Below are 25,444 nucleotides of genomic sequence, written 5' to 3'. Positions count from 1 at the left end.
ATGTCTCTTAATATTATAATTCATTCATAGAGGAAGTGTCGAAACTTAATAACAGATAATACATTGAATATATCCTCATAAAATATCTCATGTTTTATTAAGGTTTAGTAGTTTTTACTTTCAGCTTTTGCTTGTGTTTGGATTTTGCGCAAAGCTACACGAGAGCTATCTGCGCTAGCCGCATCTAATTGAACAGTGTCAGACTAGAGGGAAGGGAACTAGTCATCAACATCCACTACCAACTCTTAGGGTACTCTTTTACCAACAAATAGTGGGATTGACTGTCACATTATAACGTTCCAATGGCTGAAAGTGTGAGCATGTTTGGTGTGAAGGGGATTCGAAACCGTGACCCTCACTTTACGAGTTGAGCGCCCTACCAGCTGGCCAAGCCCGACCGTAAGCGTTTTGAAACTATTAGTTTTTGGTTAGATAGGTATTTAGGTGAACAATTCAGTAAACACATTGCACATTATCAAATTTTTTGGTTAAACGTCAAAAGATAATTTTAGGGTTGTTTCCATTTACTCTTAATTATTACAGATAGAATAACTAATCCCCTACCTTTTCCAAATTAGTAAGATTAGCGAGAGAAAAGCTATCTTCTTGACCTTATCCCAAGTGAATATGCGCATTAGATATATTTTTACCGTAATTATGAAGAATAATTTGTCAACATCAAAATTAAAGACATCTTGATGGGTTTACTTGAAATAATTTGTAAAGAGACAATTGTCAGTTTTTTTTTAAGATTGGTAAACACATACCACAAACAGAAATAACGCTTGGAAATTAATGACCAATGGAAACCCAACAAAAACGTTTTTGAAGTAAACATCAGGGTGAGTTACATCGCTTTGCACCAAGTTTGTGAATGCCAAATTAGCAAAAAAGTACCGAATTTAAAATTCGAAACAGATTTTAGATAAAAATTGCTGGACATATTAGCTACAAATGAAAAATTAATCGTGAAAGGGAATATTTTCCGTTTATTTTTGTCTGTTTGTACAGAAATGTTATCGTTGTATGCGTGAAATAAACTAACAAACAATTGAGTAAGTTTATGAACATGCAATGTTGAAACTTGGGTTTTAATATTCCAAGCTGCATTCAGCACATAGCCCAATGCGACTGTGCTATACAAACAAACAGACACACACACAAACTGTGTTTCATTGATATAGGTATGAACTTCGTCACGATACATAATACTCCGAGGGCTACAGAGTTTAGTTTTCTATTGTTGAAAACTATTCACTTAAGTTTTAACCATATATATTTTCACCTTGCCGTGAAATTCGAAACCGAATTTACCACGCTTTCCATTAGGCCTAACTTATTCATAATGATATGATGAGAAGGGGGAAGTTAAACGTTTTTTTTTTTGAGTTTAAAAAATCGCCTACACCTCGCAGTGTGAGCTAACAAAGAAACAGATCAAAATGTACTTATCGAAATTGACTTTAAAAATAGTAAATGATAATAACGTATGTACCACATAGACATAAATGTACAAAATACGTTTTACTTCATTGTAAAGGAATACTTTAATACATTTATTTAAGTTAAGAAAACAAATCCAATAGCCATACAAAAGTTTAGAAACAAAAATAAACGCAGGAATTGTTAGGTTGCTTTTACTAATATTCTTACTGGTTTAAGTATTAGTAACAACTGAAAAAAAAACCAAAAACTACTGAAACATAGTCACATAATTACTCTGCATTTTAGCTATATACCTTTATTTATTAAAAAGTTATGATATTCACGTAGTACATTCGGTCCATGAAAATGACTTCTCAATAGCGGGTTCGAAACCCCATCACATCAAGCATGCTCGCCCTTTCACCCCTTGGGGCGTTATAATGTTTCAATTAATCCCACTGTTCGTTGGTAAAAGAGCAGCTAAAAAGTTGGCGGTGGGTTGAGATGACTAGCTGCCTTCCCTCTGGTCATACACTACTAAATTAGGGATAGCTAGTGCAGACAGACCTCATGTATGCGCGAAATTCAAAACAGTCAAACAAACCTAGAAGAAACATTAATGGTGGTAGTATATACAACACTGGCTACGACGATTCTGCTTATTTTTGTCATTGTTATTTTATTGATTTTAAGCAATGATTTTCTCAACAAAAGACAGAAAGAGATACAAGTAACGTTCTTATTGAAAATGCAACCGAAGCACATAAAAATGAATAGAAATTTCTTCTGTTGTAAGGAGGGGAGTTAGACCCCTAAATAAATTGAAGATTTTTTAAATAAACGATCCAGTGATTCAACATCAACAAATTACGTTAGGAACTTACGTTTGAGGTATCTGTATGCTGCAATCCATTCCGTAAGAAAGCCAACAACCTTCTGGTCACCTTCAATAACTGTGCAGTTGCTGGCGTCCTCCCAATCTATAATTTCATCACTTTGGACTTCCGGTTGACGGATGTCTGATTTCTTGGAATCATCTAGAGATAGGTAAAAGTAATCTATAATTACAAATATAGATATATATGTTTTGTAAGTATCTTACGATCCTCTATGTCGTAGGAATCTTAGAAACGTAGAACAGTCGCTTGCTGAGAATCTTTGTGTGACAAAAGATAATGTAGGACAGTAACGTACTGAGAATCTTTGTATGACAAACGATAAAGTAGGATAGTAGCTTATTGAGAATTTTTGTATGATATAGGATAATGTAGGACAGTAGCTTACTGAGAATCTTTGTATGACAGAAGATAATGTAGGACAGTAGCTTACTGAGAATCTTTGTACGACAAACGATAATGTGAGATAGTAACGCACTGAGAATTTTTGTATGATATAGGATAATGTGAGATAGTAACTTATTGAGAATCTTTGTATGATATAGGATAATGTGAGATAGTAACTTACTGAGAATCTTTGTATGACAAACGATAATGTGAGATAGTAACTTACTGAGAATTTTTGTATGACAAACGATAATGTGAGATAGTAGCTTACTGAGAATCTTTGTATGACAAACGATAATGTGAGATAGTAACTTACTGAGAATCTTTGTATGATATAGGATAATGTAGGATAGTAACTTACTGAGAATCTTTGTATGATATAGGATAATGTAGGATAGTAACTTACTGAGAATCTTTGTATGATATAGGATAATGTAGGACAGTAACTTACTGAGAATCTTTGTATGGTATATGATAATGTAGGACAGTAACTTACTGAGAATCTTTGTACGATATAGGATAATGTAGGATAGTAACTTACTGAGAATCTTTGTATGATATAGAATAATGTGAGACAGTAACTTACTGAGAATCTTTGTATGATATAGGATAATGTGAGACAGTAACTTACTGAGAATCTTTGTATGATATAGGAAAATGTGAGATAGTAACTTACTGAGAATCTTTGTATGATATAGGATAATGTGAGATAGTAACTTACTGAGAATCTTTGTATGATATAGGATAATGTGAGATAGTAACTTACTGAGAATCTTTGTATGATATAGGATAATGTGAGATAGTAACTTACTGAGAATCTTTGTATGATATAGGATAATGTGAGACAGTAACTTACTGAGAATCTTTGTATGATATAGGAAAATGTAAGATAGTAACTTACTGAGAATCTTTGTATGATATAGGATAATGTGAGATAGTAACTTACTGAGAATATTTGTATGATATAGGATAATGTGAGATAGTAACTTACTGAGCATCTTTGTATGATATAGGATAATGTGAGATAGTAACTCACTGAGAATCTTTGTATGATATAGAATAATGTGAGATAGTAACTTACTGAGAATCTTTGTATGATATAGGATAATGTGAGATAGTAACTTACTGAGAATCTTTGTATGATATAGAATAATGTGAGATAGTAACTCACTGAGAATCTTTGTATGACATAGGATAATGTGAGATAGTAACTTACTGAGAATCTTTGTATGATATAGAATAATGTGAGATAGTAACTCACTGAGAATCTTTGTATGATATAGAATAATGTGAGATAGTAACTCACTGAGAATCTTTGTATGATATAGGATAATGTGAGACAGTAACTTACTGAGAATCTTTGTATGATATAGGATAATGTGAGACAGTAACTTACTGAGAATCTTTGTATGATATAGGATAATGTGAGATAGTAACTTACTGAGAATCTTTGTATGATATAGGATAATGTGAGATAGTAACTTACTGAGAATCTTTGTATGATATAGGATAATGTGAGATAGTGCCTTACTGAGAATCTTTGTATGATATAGGATAATGTGAGATAGTAACTTACTGAGAATCTTTGTATGATATAGAATAATGTAGGACAGTAACTTACTGAGAATCTTTGAATAACAAAGACTAACTGATATCAGTCCTTACTGATAACAGTCAATTCTACTAATCGTTAGTAAAAGAGAAGCCTAAGTGATGGCAGTGAGTGGTATTGACTAGCTGTCTTCCCTCTAATATTTCACTGCTAAATTAGTGACGGCTAATGCAGATAAGCCTTATGTAGCTTTGTGCGAAATTAAAAACAGAACAAAGTTTGAGTTGTTAAAAAACTGTATTACTTCAATGGCTTCTGCGTTATTCTCTTTACTTTAGTTGGTACAATAGTCATCTGACATGTGATTGATCTTAGGTTCGATACCGAGTTGAGAAAAATCGTATTAATATACCTGATTCATATTTGGTTAACGGCGTGCCTTCTTTCCACCGAGATCGGTCCTGACCTTCAGGTGGCGCTTTATACTCCGGTTCTTCAACGAAATCGTCTGTTTCGTCAATTCCACTGTCACCGTTATCATTGATATCTAACACTCGAAGGATTTCTTTTGATACTAACAATGTGAAGAAACAAACAAATATTACTATATGTTTGAAAATATTTTATCTTAAATGTGTGTAATATCTAATAATAACTTTAAATAACGTTAAATAACTTTAACGTTTTTGGTGTAATGGATCATTAACGAAACAAAGGATAATTCTTCGTCTAAGAAGTTAGTCTTATTTTTTCCTGGAAGCATATTAAATGCACATTTTTTTTTAAATTCAATATTTCCTTTAATTCTTTACTAACAAAACAGTTTCTATAAACAAGGGTTAGTAAAGAGATTAACCTGATAAGAGAGACAGGTGTATAAATGGCAAGTTACAAGATAAACAAATACGGAAATCCACTAGACAGACAGATAAACAAATAGCTAAACAGATAGATTCATATTTATGTCCACAAATAAGCAGTCAGACAGATGAATAAATACCTGATAATACAAAACGACAGATAGATATATACACAGAAACGTAGATAGTGGAAACATAAATCTCTCTCTCTATATATATATATATGTATATACGTTAAAGATTCATTTTCATTTTCACCAGATGAGAAACTAAAAATAGTATCTGTGACGTAAGGCCTAATGCATTATTTGATTGGCTGTAACTTCTGCTGTAGATTACAGATTCGATTATTCAAGGCTCACCAGCACAGCTGTGGTTAGCAGACCAAAGAAATACCATTAGGCCTCTAAGAATTGTGAAGTGTACATCATACCTGTAGGGTTTTGAATTCGTTTTACTTCACCACATTGCAAGACGGAGTCAAAATCACATATATAGATCTACAGATGTTTATGTCCACAGATCAGTAAGAATTAAAGAAGAAATATAGGGTAACTCACCACAGGTATAAACAACCTTGAGATAATGTCGAGTATCTGGCGGACAACTAGGGTTTCCAAATGTTTCGATAGAAGCATAGACCGTGCACCTGCGCTTTCCTAGACAGTTCTGCATCACTGTTTCTGTAGCGTAACTGACCTGACAGTCTAACAGAGAATAATACGGTCTTATGTCAGTGTTTCTTCTTAACAACTTTCAACAATAAAATAAAAAAAATAAAATTATTAATTGTAAAATTGTAAAAGAGATATGAGAAAGAGATTAACATTAAGCCTATATTTAGTGTATTTACTTTTTCCAAATATATTTAATCAGTGCATTTACTAGATTTACTTGAAATTAGTATAAATAAAGGCAAATTCTACCTCGTGCTACAACTCCGGACTTCTGTGGACATTCATGGATATCGTGGTGAGTTCCTCCGAATGACGCCGAGTAAATCACGATTCGTCGGGATTTTTTACATTGAAGTCGAAGACGATCATTTTCGCACACGATTTTGTTGATAAATGAATCTAGATTAGAATCACATTTGTGGTACAGTTATGGGTATTTATCACGATTTATTTAACTATCGTGATAGGTGCTTGCTATTTGGCATGTACCTAATAACTCTATTGTAAATCGAGCAAAATTTTGCACTGTTAACATATTTTAAATCACATCTTAACCGTTTCAATGATTTATCTTTTAAGCACTGTTTGGGAAGCACATTAATTAACCGTTTAGCACGCACCTTGCATATTATTAAAATTTCTATGTAACATATAAGATTAAAGTTGATTATCATTCAATTTGAAATCTGATTATTTTGTATTTACAAAGTTAATTATTGTGTAAGCAATGATGCTACTCATATCTAAACTGTGAATTCTGTTATCATTCGAGCTATAAGGATAACTAACCTTTAATTTATAAGGTTACACAACATTTAGCCAATAAGGTTAATTAAAATCCAGTAACTGAATAATTTTAATTATCATGTATTATATAATATTAATTTCAATTTAAACAATTTGATTGATTAAATTTATTTTGAAGTGTGGTTGACATATTATAATATATTCTACTTTGATTTCACTCATAGGTTCTTCGAATTATTACATAAATTATAATACAGTTTAAAACATACCATTACATTTATACAATTCATTACAATGATTTCATAAGGTTAATCCTAAAACCCGTGTCCGTTTCTTAGAATGAAAATAATATTATTTTACTAGAAAGTTTCAGATCTAACAAATTTAATCTACTGGGAAATTCTTTGCGCTAGAAATTCAATGCAATACCATGAAAACCAGGTTTAATTAAATATGAATGGACATCTAACAGACATTTACGTCTAACTGCAGAACAAACACGTTAATATTCAATATATACAATTGAAAACTTGAAGATCAATTAAACACACTTAGAAACTGAATTATTTAGCGACCACAATTCATTAGAATCCATAAAAAAGTAATAATCTACCTTTGTTAAAAGTCTATCTTACAAATGTTAGCGGCTTGGCATGGCCAAGCGTGTTAAGGCGTGCGACTCGTAATCTGATGGTCGCGGGTTCGCATCCCGGTCGCGCCAAATATGCTCGCCCTTTCAGCCGTGGGGGCGTTATAATGTTACGGTTAATCCCACTATTCGTTGGTAAAAGAGTAGCCCAAGAGTTGGCGGTAAGTGGTGATGACTAGCTGCCTTCCCTCTAGTCTTACACTGCTAAATTAGGGACGGCTAGCACAGATAGTCCTCGAGTAGCTTTGTGCGAAATTCCAAAACAAACAAACAAAACAAATGTTAGCATGTGCAAATGAAGCAATTTTATTTTATTGCAATACGTAATAAATTAGCCTATCTCCACAGTTTCTGAGCGGCATGTCTTGAGACTTATCTGTTGTGGGCACAACACAGATAGCCCCTTGCGCACCTTTGTTCATAACAGTAAGCACACAACCTAAATGTAATACGATATTACAGATTTATTTATGAGAATACACGGAATTTGGATTTTGTTATTATTGACCCACAAAATTTTCTTACTCATGTTAGTTTTAAATTTTGAACTGATAGCCGTCTGTTTTACAATGGTTCTATCTATACTCTTCAAAACAAGAAACGCTAAAAGGATATTTTTTTATTTTAAAGAAAAATATATGTAATAATGTTACAAGCTCAGAATATGTGATGTTACACTGTTAAGGCACTGAGTGTCAGACCAAAATGACAATAAAAGTTGTGCACTTTGAAAACGGAGGAAAACATCGGATTTTTCGCCAAAACGCATGCGTGTCCAATAAATTTGTTTGAGAGATCTGCATGTTCTGCAAGTGCAACATGTGCAAAATCCCTATAAAAGTCACGGGTTCTCGGTTTCCATAGCTCAGTGTTAAGCCACCGACACGCAATACAGTTACGCCAAGACTAACTGAAGCACAACGCAACAACACCATTGGTTGCTTGGAAGCAGGCGAATCTCGATCAGATGTTGCCAGAGCTGTGAATGTCCACCCAAGCACCATCACAAGGCTATGGAATCGTCACCAACAACATGGATCAACTCGTGACCGTCCACGATCTGGCAGACCTCGTGTGACCACGCCCGCACAAGATCGCTACATTCGGTTACGTCACCTTCGGGATAGGACCACCACTGCGACGTCTGCTGCCTCAACCATACCAGGGCTGCGTAGGATTTCCGATCAGACCGTACGCAACCGTCTACGAGATTCTTAGGCCCCATGTGCAACCCATCATGGTGAACGTCAACGACGTTTTTCAACATGACAAAGCCCGTCCTCACACAGCCTGACTCACCACTGTCTTTTTGAGACACCACAACATCAACGTTCTTCCCTGGCCCTCCAGATCACCAGATTTAAACCCCATCGAACATTTTCGGGACGAGTTGGACCGACGTCTGCGACGGCGACAATCTCAACCGCAAACTCTACCTGAGCTTGCAGCAGCTTTGCAGGCTGAGTGGACAGCCATTCCACAGGATGTGATTCGTCATCTCATCGCTTCCATAGGCAGGAGATGCCAAGCAGTTATTGATGCTCACGTGGGGCATACTCGTTATTGACGTTGAGTGACGTTAAACTTCACCTAGTGAGCGTGGACTTCGCCTTTGATTTCACAAATAAACATATTTAACAATAGTTTTTGTGTTTGTGGGTCGTATTATACTCGGTTCTTATGCTTAATGTGTACTTTCATAAATTATGATTAAATATCACTTCAGAGTTGAGAAAGTACATCTTATTTTGATTTCTATGTCTGTAAATGGTGATTAAATATCATTTCAGTTCTAAGCTAGTTAGAGGTTTAGCCTAACATGTACTTTGTAAATGATAACATTACTTAGGCCTAAGCCTAGTTATGCGTTACGTTCGACTTACTTGGTAGGCACTTGTACACAACTTCAGCGTATTTCCGAATGCCGGGACAAGGATCTTCGCCGAAGGATTCTGGGGACGTTTTTATTTTACACACTCGCTGGTGACGACACATTGCTTCAACTGCCTGTAAAGTAGAATAAAATAGGTTTGAATTATGCAAATTCTTGCTGAAGATTTTGACTACAAACGAATCTTGTTCCTTACAAATAATAGACGCTGCTGGACGCCAGCAGGAAAGCAAAACAATTTATTTATTATTTGTAACGTTAAAAATCAACTATTTCGAAACCACGAATCCAACCGAACAATTACTTTTTTGTTCTCAAAATCAGATGTTAGCTTAGTAGTATTTGTAACAAATGTCCATCAGCATGTGGTTCTTTATTAGCAGAGAAAGTTTATTTATTGGAAAACATACTGTTTTACAAAGTCTGTGCTTCATAAGCACTTTTAAGTTTATGTGACACATGCAAAGGATATTATACGAGATCTATGCTTCTTTTTGTACTGTAAGTTCACGTGTCGTTAAAAAAACAGGATATTATACAAGATAGGTGATTTATTAGCATTTTAAGTTCATTCTGTCAGAGCAAAACCGAATATTATACAAGACAATAAAAAAAATAAACATTATACAAAATACGCGTGTGCTTTATTAATAATGCAAGACCATTTCTCATGCAGAAAATCAGGAATTATACAAGAAAAATATACAATACTAAAAACAAAGCAGTATATAAGATGTGCTTTTTGTACTTCATTTATACTAAAAGTTAAATAGAATTCTGTGCATGTTCGGTACTTCTTTTGAAAAACAGAAGAAAAAATATTCTTTTACGAACCAGTTCTCCTTCGTCCATTATTATAAAATAAATATTTATTTAAGTGAAAATGAAAATGTATATAAAAACTTACTCGTAAAGCTTGAGTTGCTAAACATTTTGTTGTGTCATTTCCCCGGTAATTGTTTTTGCTAGGTGTATGTAGTTCTGGTGGGCAGAGCTCGTGAGATGAGACTGTCCTTCCATAACGGGCGAAGCTGACAGCGATAACTGTGTCAGGCCAACACTTGATCAGTAGATCATTTCCATCGCAGGCGTGAACTTGGAAGTTGCGAAGAGTTCCTGACACTAATGCTATAATATTATATATAAACTGTCAAGAAGAGAAGTAGAACTAACCTCGGAAAACCAAGTTTCTACAACGCAAAGTCTTGAATGTTTTATTTGTATTCAGACATATAGAAAAAACAAAACAAAAACAAGTTAATCAGGACACAGGACAACTTGACAACAAAAACAATATGATATAGCAACAATCAAAACAGTTCAAGCAGCAGTCGAGAAATAAACTAATAATTCCTCAAAGGAATATGTGATAACGAACAGAAAAAAAAAATATTTACATAGATACAACAGTAATATTCAAACTACGGTTAAACCTACAGACGCAATCATGAACACAACAATTTTCAGTTACGATCAAACCGTTCACTTGAAGAAAGTTTGGGTATAATTACAACGCATTACAGGTTAGTAAATTAAAGACTAAACAATTTTGTTTCGGATATATACTTGTTCTAGCTTCTCTTAATTTTAAACTGATAAAGAGAAGACAAATAATTAACAGTACGTGCAATTCTGTAGTATTTGAACGCTTATCATAAGTCCTCGATTTAACAATTTGGCATATTAATTACTTTAGATAATTGGGAGATTCATATATTTTTTTTAATCATATAAAGAGCATGAAAAATGTTTTTGGGTTGTTGTAAAATGTATTGATAACCGCTAGGTGATCCACTTAAAGTTCTAGTAAAGTAAATATATAAGATTTAGGGATTTTAAGCTGTGAAAATCTGCTTTTTTGGGCCTCTTACCTTGTCATTTAGCTTATATGTCGCGCAATGTGTATTTGGGGTTGGAAATACTAAATGGCTTTACCGTTTTCTTTTTACAGAGTCAATTAAGAAAGGAAAAGAGTGAAGCTAGACAAACACGTGTTTGTCTTTACACGTGATTACACGTTTCTGCTTAAGCCAAATTAAGTTGATTCCTATTGGGGGTAATTTAAATAAACTTGTCCGTTACAATCGAAGACAAAAAAAAACACATTGGAGACTGTCCTACTCACGTGATTCTTTCTGTGCTGTGTCAGTCTGGTGAGTGATTTATAATTTTATCAGATTTAAAGCTACAGTCTTAGTTGTGGTGCACATATGCGAATACATTTTAGGTTAATGGATAAAACCGTAAGAGGTAAGCTTGTATGCTCTTCATTTACAGCCTACGTGAAAAATAAACTTAGAAGTTTTCTTTTTTCTGCTAGTCTTAAGCCTAATGAGTGCATTAAAATACAACAGTTACATCAGCCAATACACCACAATCTGTTTATGCATACTTCTTTTATTGAGTAATCACCACACACCTACAGACATCACCTTGAGACTAATCAAATTATATTATGAAGTAATCGTTTCTGTATATCACTGTGAAGATAACCGTACAGCGTTGTCGAATAATCCATCACAAAAGTTTATAAAGCTGAGTCAGAATAACCGTACTGCTCCACTGAGTAATAATTGTACATGTCTATAATTGCTTTACCGAGTACGGAGCTAAGAAAATTGAAACGCGAACACGAATTATTAATGGAAAAACAAACATATTTTACTGATAAAACAAATGATACCGAAACATAAACCTGATAAGAAGAGCAACGGAATCAGTATGCTTACACAAAATTTATTTGTTTGTTATTTTACCATATTGCACAATCGTTTGCATAAGCAATTGTTTTTGAAATTGTGTTATTTGTGTATATGGTAGGAAAAATATGATTGTGAACATGCACAACGTTAAATATGTTTCTGTGTACGTGCTTCATAAATATTAAAATATTTTAATTACCTGGAACTATGTTTATGTGTTGTTTTTTTTATAGCAAAGCCTCATCGCGCTATCTGCTGAGCCCACCGAGGGGAGTCGAACACCTCAGTTTAGCGTTGTAAATCCGTAGACACACCACTGTACTAGCGGGTTATAGTATAGCTATACTATACTTGATAAGGGCTATTTCATGAGTATTACAATATTTTAACTACCTGGAACTGAGCTATACTATACTGGTTAGAACAACTGGTTAGGTAGGTTAAAACAACAGAGAAACATGTTATCAAGGTAAATAAATGAACAATTTGATATCAGTTTGACTTTTCGTGCACCATGGAGGATACTCGATTGCGTAAAATCCTGGACATACAACCCACCTGTTAAAGGCATTGCCTTATTGCGTTTCCTGTTACAGATGAAATAAGCAAAACACTATGTTCACTTGGTACAGGTAAGTAAAGTAGAAAAAAAACAACGTCAAAATATGAAAAATGTTCTCATTTTGTAATTCGTATTAACTAAGAATTCATCTTTGAATAGAGATAAAGTTTTCGTTTGAATTAACTTGCTTGTATAATTGAGTGTATAATAGTTAACTGATTAACTAATATAACTAATTCATGTTTGCTGAGTGTAAAGTAAGGCCATGGTATATGGGTCATTGTAAGTATGTATGATATATCTGTGGAAATGTGCTTTAGTTTAAACCTATGAAGTTACTGAAAAGTCTGCAAGGGGAAGCCCATTATGCAAATTACTCATTATACTGCAGGTTTCCAGTTTAGTTATACTTTTAACATGACGTATAACGAATGGTTACACAAGAAGTACTTGCATTATCTGTCTCTAATTTGATCTAATACATTAGAGGGAAAGTGCCTGCTACCAGTTGCTAGGTTGTTTTAACACGATTCCTTTTTACAAATTTTAATAATTATATTTTATTTTTAATTGTTTATAGGTTAAGGGGAACACAGCCTAGTTGCTTTGCACCAAAAAACGCCAAACATTAACAACCAACTCTTGCGATTAGCTATGTAAGAAAGAAAAAAATACAACTAATTATACGCTTAAATTTAGTCAAGCTAAACCCTATGGTAATTTGTAAATTTTACACATACATTTATACAGATGAACGTCAATGCACTTCAATCCATTTTTGATAAATTTCAGTAGTTACTAAAGTATATATAACTATTAACGACCCCCCTACGTGACACAGAGGTATATCTGCGAGTTTATAACGCTAGAAACCGAGTTTTGATACTTGCGGTGGGCAGACTACAGTTAACCCATTGTTTACCTTTGCGTTTAATTACGAATAAAGAAAAAATCACAATAATGTCATTATACTAACTCAAATATCAATGTTCACGTATCACGTATTTTATATTTACACGAGTTAATGTGAAGTTACTGGAAACTATAAAGCTTGTGCTCACAATGATTTTTTTAATTACTTAAGTTTAAAATAAATGGACAGGGCATTGCTTTTAGCTTGCATTTGAATTTCGCGCAAAGCTACGCGAGAGCTATCTGCGATAAACGTCCCTAATTTAGCAGTGAAAAACGAGAGGGAAGGCAGTTATTCATCATCACCCACTACCGACTCTTGGGCTACTGTTTTAGCAGCGAACAGTGGGATTAACCGTCACTTTATAACGCCCCTACAGCTAAAAAGGGCGGAAATGTTTGGTGTGATAGGAACCCGCAACCTTGAGATTACGAGTCGAGTGCCCTAACCACCTGGCCATACCAGGCCTCGACTAAGAAAACTTTAAAAAAACTTGAAAACTGCTACGTATTTAGAAGCGAGTTATTATTGCAGTAAACACAATTCCAAATGAAATGGCTTAGTTCATTTCTTAAGTGCAAAGGAAGAAAAATATTTTATATATTTTTTTACAATATACTTGAACATAAAATATTTTTTTTTAATTCACAGGTTTGATCAAATTACTGTAATATAAATATTTAGGTGGTATTATCCAAATATTATGTATTACTGTACAGCATACGTATATATATACTAGCATCAACCAGAAGTTTTTATATTACTGGTACATTTAATGGCTGGTATGGACTAGTACTGCCCCAAGAATTGCATATAACTGGTATGACATATAGCTGGTATAGTCCGGTATCAATCAGAAGTGTTTATATTTCTGGTAAAGCTTGCAGCTGCAATGTATTTGGTGAATTATACAGTTGATTTAAACTAAACTTTTTTTATGCGCACATATATGTAATTCGTAAACGTTTAGTAAAAAAAAACTGTTCCATTTGGATGGTTTAATTGTGAGAAAAAACTCCACGAAACCTTTACATATTTTGGTTTTATTAGAAGAAAAAAATACTGCAATTATGTATCAACCTGCTGAGAAAAGTTGGTAAGTAAATTTAAATAATACCACTTAACTTTATTACCATGAGCTTCTCTACTGCAACATTCATACTTATGAATTTACAAACTTTATATGTGTTTAGAACAAAATTATTGAAAATATTTTATGTGCAATTGAGATACTTTATGAAAGTACGTGTGTGTAGTTTGGTTTAGTTGTTGCTTAAATTCTCTCTTTTTATGTTTGTTTGAAGCTAACCACAAAGAAGCAGACTTATTAATAATCCACTTGGGGTCACTTATGTACAGTTATGATATTTCAGAGGAATGAGATTACATAATGTCTAACTTTCTTTATTGTTTAGAGATTGATGAAGAAAATATAAGCAGTAACTTTATTAAAGTCAGCCACGTAGCCTGCTGCAGGTATTTAGAAGCACTAATAAAATAAACTATTAATATTCACAACATTTAGTTTGTAATTTTATGTGTATATTATATATATATATATCGATGCGCGTGATGCAAATTGTTAACTAATAATATCAATTATAATTGAAACAAGAAACAAAATCTTTGGACTTTTTTATATTGTCCAGTAGAAATAAATTTAAGGCTTCATGGGTTATGGCAAGTAAACTGTAGGTTTCTCTTTTTAGAGGCCCACCATGGCCAGGTGGTAAAGGTACTCGACTGGTAATCCGAGGGTGTCCAGATATGAGTCCCGTCACACCAAACATGCTCGTCCTTTCAACCGTGGGAGCGCTGTAATTTGACGATCAAACCCACTATTCGTTGGTAAATGAGTAGCCCAAGAGTTGGCGGTGGGTGGTGATGACTAGCTGCCTTACCTCTAGTCTTACACTAGTCTAAATTAGGGATGGCTAGCGCAGACAGCTTTTGTGGAGCTTTGCGCGAAGTTCATAACAAATCATCTTTTTAGAACAATTAAAATAACTTCACGTTTTAGTTCGTTTAACCTGAAGAAGAAACAAAATTAAAAAAATATAAAAATCAAGAAAGTTGAAAACAAGATCAGGTGCGCACATGAAGAACTGATGTACTTCATGATGCATTAGAATTGGCTAACAAGTCAAAAACCTCAACAGTTTATCCTGTTGTTTGCTAAACATCTTGCACCTTCATAAGGCTGAGCCGAAAAAACAACAATGAAAAAAAAACAAACAAACTTGGCAATAGTCCAAATAAAGTACGTTATACAAACCTCATATATTATTTGCTTTAAAAGAAGAAAACCTCAAGCAGAGAAGAATGATTATTGTTGTCTTTCATCATAGTGTTATTTACATATCTAGATACTTGAAAATCTTAGGTCTGTGTGTCACGAGCAGATCCTTATGTCATATCATTTCAAAATAGATTCAACTTGAAAGATTATTATTTGTATTAACACTTTGAAGTACTTTTTTACGTACTATCTGTAAGTGCAAACGAAATGTAGTTGATTTGTTTGGAATTCAGCACAAAGCTACACTATGAGCCGTCTGTGGCTTTTTTATGTGTTATAATTGCAACAACACTCAAACACATATTTTTGTACAAAAATTTTGACTTCTAAAATATGTCCTTGTCATTACAGAATTTTTTAGTCCCATTTGCCCCTAGTGGTACAGCGGTATGTCTGCGGACTTACAAATAGCCCATGGTGTAGCTTTGACGTAAACTTCAAACAAAAAGACATATAAAAAAAAATCAACCAGCAGCAGGCGAATGAGTTGAAACATGTTCATTGACTAAAAGAGACATCGACTTTATTTCTACCTTCTACATGTATGAAAGTTGAATTTTTTGAAGTTATTAAGCATAATTCAGTGTTATGTTAAAAATTTTTATTACATACTGATGTACACAGGCTTCGTGAGATAGATAGTAAACGTATCAAATGTTTGCGCAGGCGCAGTATATATACAGACAACTACATTTAGGTTGATGATAGCCTAGAAATAAAGTATATACAAATAATTCCACGCGTATGTAATAACGACACCGGTAAATCAGGCAATAATCAAACCTATATATCGTAGCAAGTCATACTCAGAAAGTAATATCCACTGGTTCAGCTCCAACCGTCCTTCATAAACACTAACTCGGATGAAGTTAGAGGAGATTACGTTTTGAGACTGCTTGGACTATAAATATCAACTGTATTGATTATGTTGAAACGTGCGCCAGTCTAGATAGTTTATGTTGTTGGTATGTGAAACTAACACTTCATCAGTAAACGAATACCTAACATAATTCAGTAAAAAGTATCTCTTAACAAAATAATTCCGTGATTGGTGAAACTTTTCAACAAACTTTAATACTTACAACATCGCACGTTTCTGCATAAATATTTGGTGCAAGAAATATAGAACAAACTTCTATTTATCTATCTATTCTTTTCGAACCAAGGAAAAGTACATCGATACAATTAGCTTCTGTCGTTTTATAGTATTGATTTCATAGATTATTTTTATTGCATTTGATATCTTAAATACAAAATATAAAGATGCTTGGATAAGTAATGTGTAAGGTAAAGTTTGAGGGGATTCGAACACTTCAGAAACAGTTACGAATAATGTAGTAAATATTCTAGATTTATTATGTTGCTTATTAGCATTTGTGAAGTTATAACATATCGATTATTGAACACCAAAAGGAAATTAGTGATCACCAAAAGAAAAGTTAAATGCTGAAATGAAAAAGTGTTGCGTTTCAGTGTTCTTCCAGCGCAATCTGGTGTTGTTTAATGAATACTGGGAAAAGCATCAAAAACAATTCAGTGAACTTAATCAGTTTGTGCGTGAAGTATTCAGGAATGGAACATATGGGGTTAATTAATAACGACGCTTTACCTTGCATAAAATCTTCATTATTTTAATTACTTAACAAGAAAAAAAGTTCAAATTCCGAATCTTTTTCCTTGAGTTTATAAATTATAGAACGATCTTTATAAAGCCTGTTATTCTTCCTGGCAGCTTTGTAATTTATTATTGCATACAAGCCCAAAGGTGATAAACTTGTAAAACCGTCAAGTTTACCGTATTGCAAAGGAAGAATATAAACCAGCGCTGATAAGAAAACATTCAAGAATATTTAGTAAAAATTGTATCTCATGAGTCTTTTTTTTATTTTTTTAATCACGTAGACTTATTCAAGTCGTAAGAAGAGTTTCTTTGTAAATGGCGTTGTTCTAAACGTAGGGTTTTCAGATTTGATGTTGAAGCATATATTAAACAGTTTTGCCATTTCTGTCTCGTACAAATTGTTTTCAAGTGCCACCCATATTATCATACTAACTTCAACCAGGATAAGCGTTGTCTATTTCCTTTTAGCAACCATTAATCACCGCGAGCTTAACGATATCACCTGTTGCTTTATATCTTAACTGTAGGTTATCGAAACCATTATTTCTAGCAAGATAACTTAGGTGCAGCTTCGTTTCTATTACTCTGCGCCTTCAGTTATTCGTCTTTAACAGAGTTAACAAACAGTTATTCAAGTATTTAAAAAAAAAAGTTATAAGAAAATGTTAATACCTATGAAATGATTTTCTCTTGTAAAATCCCCCCCAGTGGCACAGCGGTATGTCTACGGACTTACAACGCTAAAAACCGGGTTTTGATACCCATTGTTGGCAGAGGACAGATAAACCATTAAGTAGCTTTGTGCTTGATTCAAAACAGCAACTCTCGTAAAACACATTAAAAGCTGACGCAACGCTTAAGCAAATGCTATGCTTTAAGTCATATATTATATAGCATCCAATCTGGTGAAGCATGTTACAGTTTAAAGGTTACATCACCATGTTACATCAAAATAACACTGTTAATAATTTAATGAGATCGTTCTTTTAATATCCATTGGCGTACACTATCGTAAATATAAAATAAGATAATATAGCTGTGTTAGCATATGTTTGAATCAATTGAATGGAGTTTCAAAGATAATCAGTTATAGCTTTACAGAGAATCAAGACGTGCGTATTCCATACAGTTAAATGGGAAGTGAAGATAGGAAATATTAAGTTGTTACGTTGGCTGTAGTTAACAAATATACGGTGAAGAAAAGTTTTAACATTTATTTACTTTCCAACAGTAAATAGAAATAACATTAGATTCTGTTGTACTTGGTTGGCTGAACTGCTGAGCGTGTTGGCCGACAAACTATTGCATTCTTAGGTTCGACATCCCACTTAAGTTATTAAACAGAAAACAACTTATTATTTGCAAGTTTTTTACACGTGCCAGAAACGACAACTGAAGTACACAATTGTAATGCATATTAACTGTGCTTATGCTTTAGTAAAATAAGTAATGTGTGTGCTGTCAATTTCACCTGCCAACCTGCCTGAGACTAAACACATAACTGTATTTTACTTTACCTTTTTACACTTACTTAAATAAGTATGTGTGATGACCAGGTTACGATTTAATTGAACAAAACTTTTGCATATTGAAGGTAAGGTATTAAAATGTTTAGAAAATGCTCAGAAAGGTAAAATATTGAAATCAGGTTCAGCAGACAAATTGGGAGAAATCAAAATAATTGAGAAATGTTGTAACAAATTGTTAAAAATAATTTGGTAACGTGAAGCACTGTGTGCGTATGTTTCAGTAATGAACATTGGTAGTTTGAAGCACTGCATGCTAAGCTTTACTAATGAACCTTTGTAGTTTAACGCACTTTATATGTATGCTTTAGTAAGGAATGTTAGTAATTTGTTGAACTTTTCTGGTTTGTTTGTTTCTTGGAATTTCGCGCATAATTACACGAGGGCTATCTGCGCTAGCCGTCCCTAATTTAGCAATGCAAGACTAGAGGGGGCAGCTAGTCATCATCACCCACCGCCAACTCTCGAACTACTCTTTTACCAACGAATAGTGGGACTGACCGTCACATTATAAAGCTCCCACGGCTGAAAGGGCAAGCATGTTTGGTGCGACGGGGATTTGAATCCGCAACCGTCGGATTAGAGTCGAACGCCTTAACCCACTTGGTCATGCTAGGCCTAACTTTTGATTCATTATAGGTTTCCAGCAAATTGAGTATATTAATAGTGTATTAATGTATATGTATAGTGTAGTAATAGTAATAGTAGATTTGTAGTTTCATTTCATTGTTTAGTTTAAAAAGGCTGGATGATTGGCTATCTAATCCCATATACCATACATAAGGCATGTTCTTGCTTCTGAAATATATTCACGGACAAAGTTTTTTGTAACATAATAAAACAGAGAGTTCGATAGAATAGCAAGAATGCTTTTACCAAAAAAAAAAGAAAAAAAGGTGCTTTAACCGATAAGCTTTTGTTAATCCCCTTAGGCCTACGTAACTCGAAATTCCTTATTTTTTCTTCAAAGATGCAGCATTTCGGATGCAGAAATCTTTGTATCCAATTTTCCTTTATATCATCCCCCCGTATTATGTCGAAACGAGCGAATAGGATCTTTACATAAAATATCGGATGAGTGGCTATCACATATTTTTTATGAAAAGGTTGAACTCAAGTATATGTATATCTACACTTCAAAGAAGTTTTAGTTTTCTATCTCCATGATAATATATCGATGTATATATCCTAAACAAACGTTCTATTGTATACTGTAAATATTTAACGAGGTCAGACGGAGGATAGACAATTTTATTTTTGCCGTTTCTGTGTCATGGCGGACGTCAGTCGTGCCGTAGTTACTTGTTATTAGTTTTGAGCAATCTTTCTTCTGAATTATCGATTAGCTTTTATTTTAATGAGAGTCGAGAACTAATGCGAGTTCTTTTGATTCTTATTCTTAAACTCTTAACTTCAATGCTTGTTAAAGCTTTGAAACGTCCTAATCTTTCTTACATCGGGTCATCAAAATAGCTAAAGAGTAGGAGATGAGTGAAAGAGATGGAATGTAACCTTAATACGATGATTCAACAACAATTCCAACAGAAAGCATAAGTGCTGGAGGAGCTACCCGCTAGAACAGCGGTGTGTCTCCGGATTTACAACGCTAAAATCAGGGATTCGATTCCCCTCGGTGGGCTCAGCAGATAGCCCGATGTGGCTTTGCTTTAAGAAAACACACAAGTCCTGGAGGTTATATTTATTATTAATGGAATAATTACCCTTGATGTTCATTTTCAGACAATAAAGAATAATGGCATATTTCACGCACAGTAATATATAGTTAAGCTCATGTTAAAGGGTCGGCTATCGCCTCAATGAAAATTATAATATCTAATGTACGTCTTGTGGTAAGTATTCATTTACTTTGGGTTCTGCTGTCAATATATTTAAAATAATCATAATTTTGATGTTATTCTAACAGATTTTGCTTATTTTAGAGCAAAGCCACATTGGACTACTTGCTGTATCCACCACGGAGAATCGAATTATGGATTTTAGCGTTGTAAGGTTGTAAACTTACCGCTGTTTCAGAAGACAATCTAATAGTTTCAGTGAAAATTAAAATATTTAATCTATTATGGTTAGCTTTGCTTTTCTATAGGCTTGTCAAAATATAAAAAAAAGTCGTTATTTTGGTGTTAAACCCAGACGTAATGAAAATTACGATATCTAATGTACTTCTTAGGGTTTCTCTGGTGTTTCTCCGGGAACAACTATCAAGATTTAGGCACAAGTAAGGGCACTCCAGTAGCACAGAGGTATGTCCGCGGACGTACAATAAAACTGGGTTTCGATACTTATGGTGGACAGAGCACAGCTAGCTCATTGTCCAGCGCTGTGCTTAATTCAAAACAACAACGTAAGTTTTGCTTATATGTAGAGTGAAAATTTAATGACATATAATAACATTAAGCATGTTAAATGTTTCGAAAGGCAGGCGTTACTCCAATTTTATCATATTCTCTAATATATCACGTCAAGCGAATGTCAGGTATGGTGATTTTTATGTATACTTTCTACCCTATCTTTATCATGCGGTGTTTCAATTTTAAAAGAATATGGTGATATAGGAAGAAATATAATTGTTAAAAAAAAGTCTTCAGCGGTCTAACGTATTGTTGAAAAGTCTATAACTCCTCAGTTGGTCACTTCCAATCTGCCTTACAATGTGAAACGAATTCCAATCTGCCTTACAATGTGAAACGTAAAAAAAAATCTCCTCAACAGATTATTCACAGTTTTCTTCTTTTCAGTCAGAGAAACAAGAAGATTGTTAAACATAAGTCAGAACCTAACATCTACTATCACTTATTCAGATGACTTATATTCGAAAAAACTACTGTACAACTTTAATATTGTTTTTAATGCAACTTTCGCTTAACAGTACTGGTTAGAATGTTTAAAATGTTTCATTTAGCATTAATAGATTTTTTTTTTTATAAAGATTATCTTGCACGTTCGCTTAGTATATTAATTTAGGGTATCTAAGTCTTCTAGATTGGCTGAACTAAAAATATTACTGAGAGCGAGGTTAGTCAACTGATAAAACAATAAGAACTTGAGAATAGAATATTACATTAGCTACATTACTGAGTTGGTTATTAATTTTGATCTTTACAGGTAGATTGATTAGAACAGAAGTCAACATTTACAGAGAATATCGTCTACTTTGCTGAAATGTTTTCATTAAAAATGGTATAAATAACTAAAAATGTAAGTTTATCTATACTGTGGATAGGTATTTAGGTATCCAGAATGAATTCCCGATTTAGTATGTTAGGTATTATGATTTCAAGTAGCCTGAAACTACGTTAAATTGTGATATAAACTTAGAAGTTAATTAAATGTATCAAATTTATGGTGTATGAAAGTAAGATTGATACACACAGTTTTCTTTTTTAACACAAGTATATTTTAATATTGTAATGGACTTAATATTACGTGTTTATTTTACTATTTACGTTTGTTTCAGTTTAATGCATGTAATTCTGTTAAATGTATATTGTGAAAGTACCGTCTGTTCTCTAAATTTGTAGAAGATTCTTGAGCGCAAGAATCAATAATGTATGATGAATGCAAAATACTACGGATTGCCAGTATTGTTACCATTAAACTTTCTAGAACCTCATCTTAAAGTTGATAAATCGCAACATTCGAAGAGACAGTGTAATATTGTTGGTCTGCCACAATCAGTATACTATAAACCTCTGAAGCTATAATTGTAACAAACGCTTATTAATCGGAAGATAATAGATATTTGGCCAGAAGCGTTTGTAGATTTCGAACATTACAAACTTTGGAGCATTAACTTAGGATGTTAATATTTCTACAAGGACGTTAGATATTTTCGTCGGTAAAAAAACTCAGACGTGAAGAATACAGCTAGCTGGCATTCTTGTCAAGTGAGGTGTGTATGTGTATATCAACATAAAAGTTATGTGCGACTCGTGAACCAGTGACAAGGTATTCAGTTCAAGACCGAAAAGAGGACTTAATACTGTTTGTGAAACGTTTGTATATAAATCATTATTTGTAATAACTGTTATTATAAATTATATTGCTGTTTTTATATTAAAATATATTTATGTTAAGAAAGAAAATTGTGTGTGTGAATCTTGTTGGCAAATATCATAAATTTGATAATTTTAATATGCAATTAACGTTTAAATTCAAATTCCAGTTTCTGTTTATTTGAAATCGTAATACGTAATGTATGCAACATAATAAATCGGAGACTCGTCTGAAATAAATTATAATGTCTTAGAATATATATTCGATTTCATTATCTGTAGTTACTTACGTTTGACACGTGTTTCCATTCTTTATATTTTGTAAAAATCTTCCTTGGGAATCATACTTAAATTGCAATTAATTTTTATATTCTTAAAATTAATGGACAGTATTCTTTCTTATACAAACATTTTATATTCTTAAAATTAATGGACAGTATTCTTTCTTATACAAACATTTTATATTCTTAAAATTAATGGACAGTATTCTTTCTTATACAAACGTTTTATATTCTTAAAATTAATGGACAGTATTCTTTCTTATACAAACATTTTATATTCTTAAAATTAATGGACAGTATTCTTTCTTATACAAACGTTTTATATTCTTAAAATTAATGGACAGTATTCTTTCTTATACAAACATTTTATATTCTTAAAATTAATGGACAGTATTCTTTCTTATACAAACATTCTAGTAGAACTATTTTTTTTTCATTTGTAATTTCAAACATTCTTTCAAAACCTCACACTCCCTCTCGTAAGAGACACTAGTTACTTTATGTTATTCTTGAGTTTAGCTTAATAATGTTAACCTTAATCAAAACGGTGACTTTTCCGGATGTACTAACGATACTAAATATGCTGCACATACCTACTTAACAAAGAATATCTGACTTAGTCAGAGTAAATCACAGTAGTTGGACAAGTGGACGGAGTCCCCGCCAAGTCCGGAAATCCGGAAAATTACAGGGATGGGTTGGGCTCGACGTGCTAAAGCATTTTGTTGCATTTCTAAAGGTTGAAGGCTGTACGAACGGACAGTTAGTTCTACAGTGTAAAAGTTGAACAGCTTTGGTGATCAGTCACATACGAGCTGAGGACACTTTAGTGATTTTCTTGTTTTTTTTTTTCTCCTTGTTGACGAATTATGTCTATTTTTGTTTCTGCTACTATCTGATAGCTATCGCTTCGATCTTTCATATCAGTTATTGTTTCCTACTATCATTCATTTATCCTTTTTCTTCCTTTTATTATACTGTCTATCTTTCGTGAATGACTTCTCGTCGCGTTGCTATTTATTTTATTTCTTCGTCTTCTGCTAATATATCTTAATCAGTAATAGTTGTATTTTCTCTCTCTCGCGGTGTTTGGGTATGATATGTTCATACCCTGGGGGGTCAGGTTCTCTTTGACCTCTTCCTCCTCCCCGTACTTATGTGGTCTTGCAGTATTGAAATTTGTAATTATTTTATTTTCTAGGTCAGAGTGAACTTAATATTATTCTGATCCTTTTTAGGGCAATGTCCATGTATTGTGGTACATATATGGTTGTTATTTTACTCTATCAGCAGAATGTCAAGTTTGTTGGTGGCACCATAGTAATTCATTTTTAATCCAATTTTTATCGAAGTACGTTATTGTACTATGTATCATACTATCTTGTATGGTTGGTATGTTCGAATATTTGTGTATGAATTGAGATGATGTAGTTCTTGGAACTGTGTATGCTGTTGTGAGGAGTGTGTTTTGGATTGTTTGTAGTTTGGTTTTAATTATTTTATTGCTTACAGTTATCCATGCTGGAGCTGCATAATCTATTACTGGTCTAATATATGTTTTGTAGATTTTTAGTATGTTGTCTATAGATGCTCCACTGTTTTTGCCAATTAGACTCCTAGCACAGTTAGTTCTTCGCCAGACTTTATTTTTAATTTCGTTAACATGATTATTTCAAGTTAATTTTGAATCATAGGTTAGACCTAAAAATTTTGCCGATGGGGCAGTCTGAAGTAGCATGCCATTCATATATATTTCTGGCTGTTGTTTTTGTGTTTTGTCAATTTCGTAAAGACTACGAGTTGTGTTTTTGCTGTCTTTATTTTTAATTTATATTTTTGACAGTATTCACTTATTCTATTTAGTTGCGGTTGTATGTTGGTGGCTGCTATTGTTGGTGTTGTGGCACTTTTCCAGACTGCCACATCATCTGCGAACTGTGAAGAGAATCCACAACTTGGATCCTTCAATGGCATATTGTTTACATACATCATGAAGAGTATAGGGCTAACCACCCCTCACTGAGGGACACCAGCTTCTGACAATAGTTGCATTCTTCAATCATAAATTGTATCTCAAGCAACCCACCGTTTAGTGGAAGCATTTTGCTTTGTTTTTTCTAATTGACTTTAGGATAAAAGTTCTTCTTATTGTAAAAATTACTTTAAATGCATCGAGGCTTTTTTTACGCTTCATATGCAGCTTTTGAACAACAGTCTCTGTTAAAAACGAGCATACTTTATCTTCTTCGTCACGGTCAGGGTATCTCGTCGTGATCACGTTCACACCTGCTGCACTGGTAATATTCTGAGCATCTGGCGATCTTGCACGTATGTGCAGGTCAGCTTCGAAACTGATGGTTCGGTACGATAGTTATAAGCATTTTACAAGAAAAAACAACGCAGTCCTTGTGAACATTCATCAGAAAAACTAATGGCCATAAGC

At 33.4% G+C, this 25,444-nt stretch overlaps 1 protein-coding gene across 1 annotated transcript in view; it reads right to left on the bottom strand.

The window, feature by feature from the left end:
* Nucleotides 1-25,444, bottom strand: part of LOC143258597 (protein eva-1-like) — a 137,158-nt gene that overhangs the window by 2,788 nt on the left and 108,926 nt on the right. Inside the window, exons 2-7 of the mRNA XM_076517788.1 lie at nucleotides 9,992-10,212; nucleotides 9,077-9,200; nucleotides 6,047-6,196; nucleotides 5,681-5,827; nucleotides 4,673-4,834; nucleotides 2,310-2,462 (exon numbers count right to left, since the gene is read on the bottom strand). Of these exons, the coding sequence (XP_076373903.1) occupies nucleotides 2,310-2,462; nucleotides 4,673-4,834; nucleotides 5,681-5,827; nucleotides 6,047-6,196; nucleotides 9,077-9,200; nucleotides 9,992-10,212 (957 nt within the window). The remainder of the gene's footprint in view (nucleotides 1-2,309; nucleotides 2,463-4,672; nucleotides 4,835-5,680; nucleotides 5,828-6,046; nucleotides 6,197-9,076; nucleotides 9,201-9,991; nucleotides 10,213-25,444) is intronic.

This window comes from Tachypleus tridentatus, chromosome 8 (genome assembly GCF_004210375.1).
Source record: "Tachypleus tridentatus isolate NWPU-2018 chromosome 8, ASM421037v1, whole genome shotgun sequence".
NCBI classification, from domain to species: Eukaryota; Metazoa; Arthropoda; class Merostomata; order Xiphosura; family Limulidae; genus Tachypleus; species Tachypleus tridentatus.
Note: the sequence above shows the minus strand (reverse complement) of the source record. Positions and strands in the feature narration are given on the sequence as shown.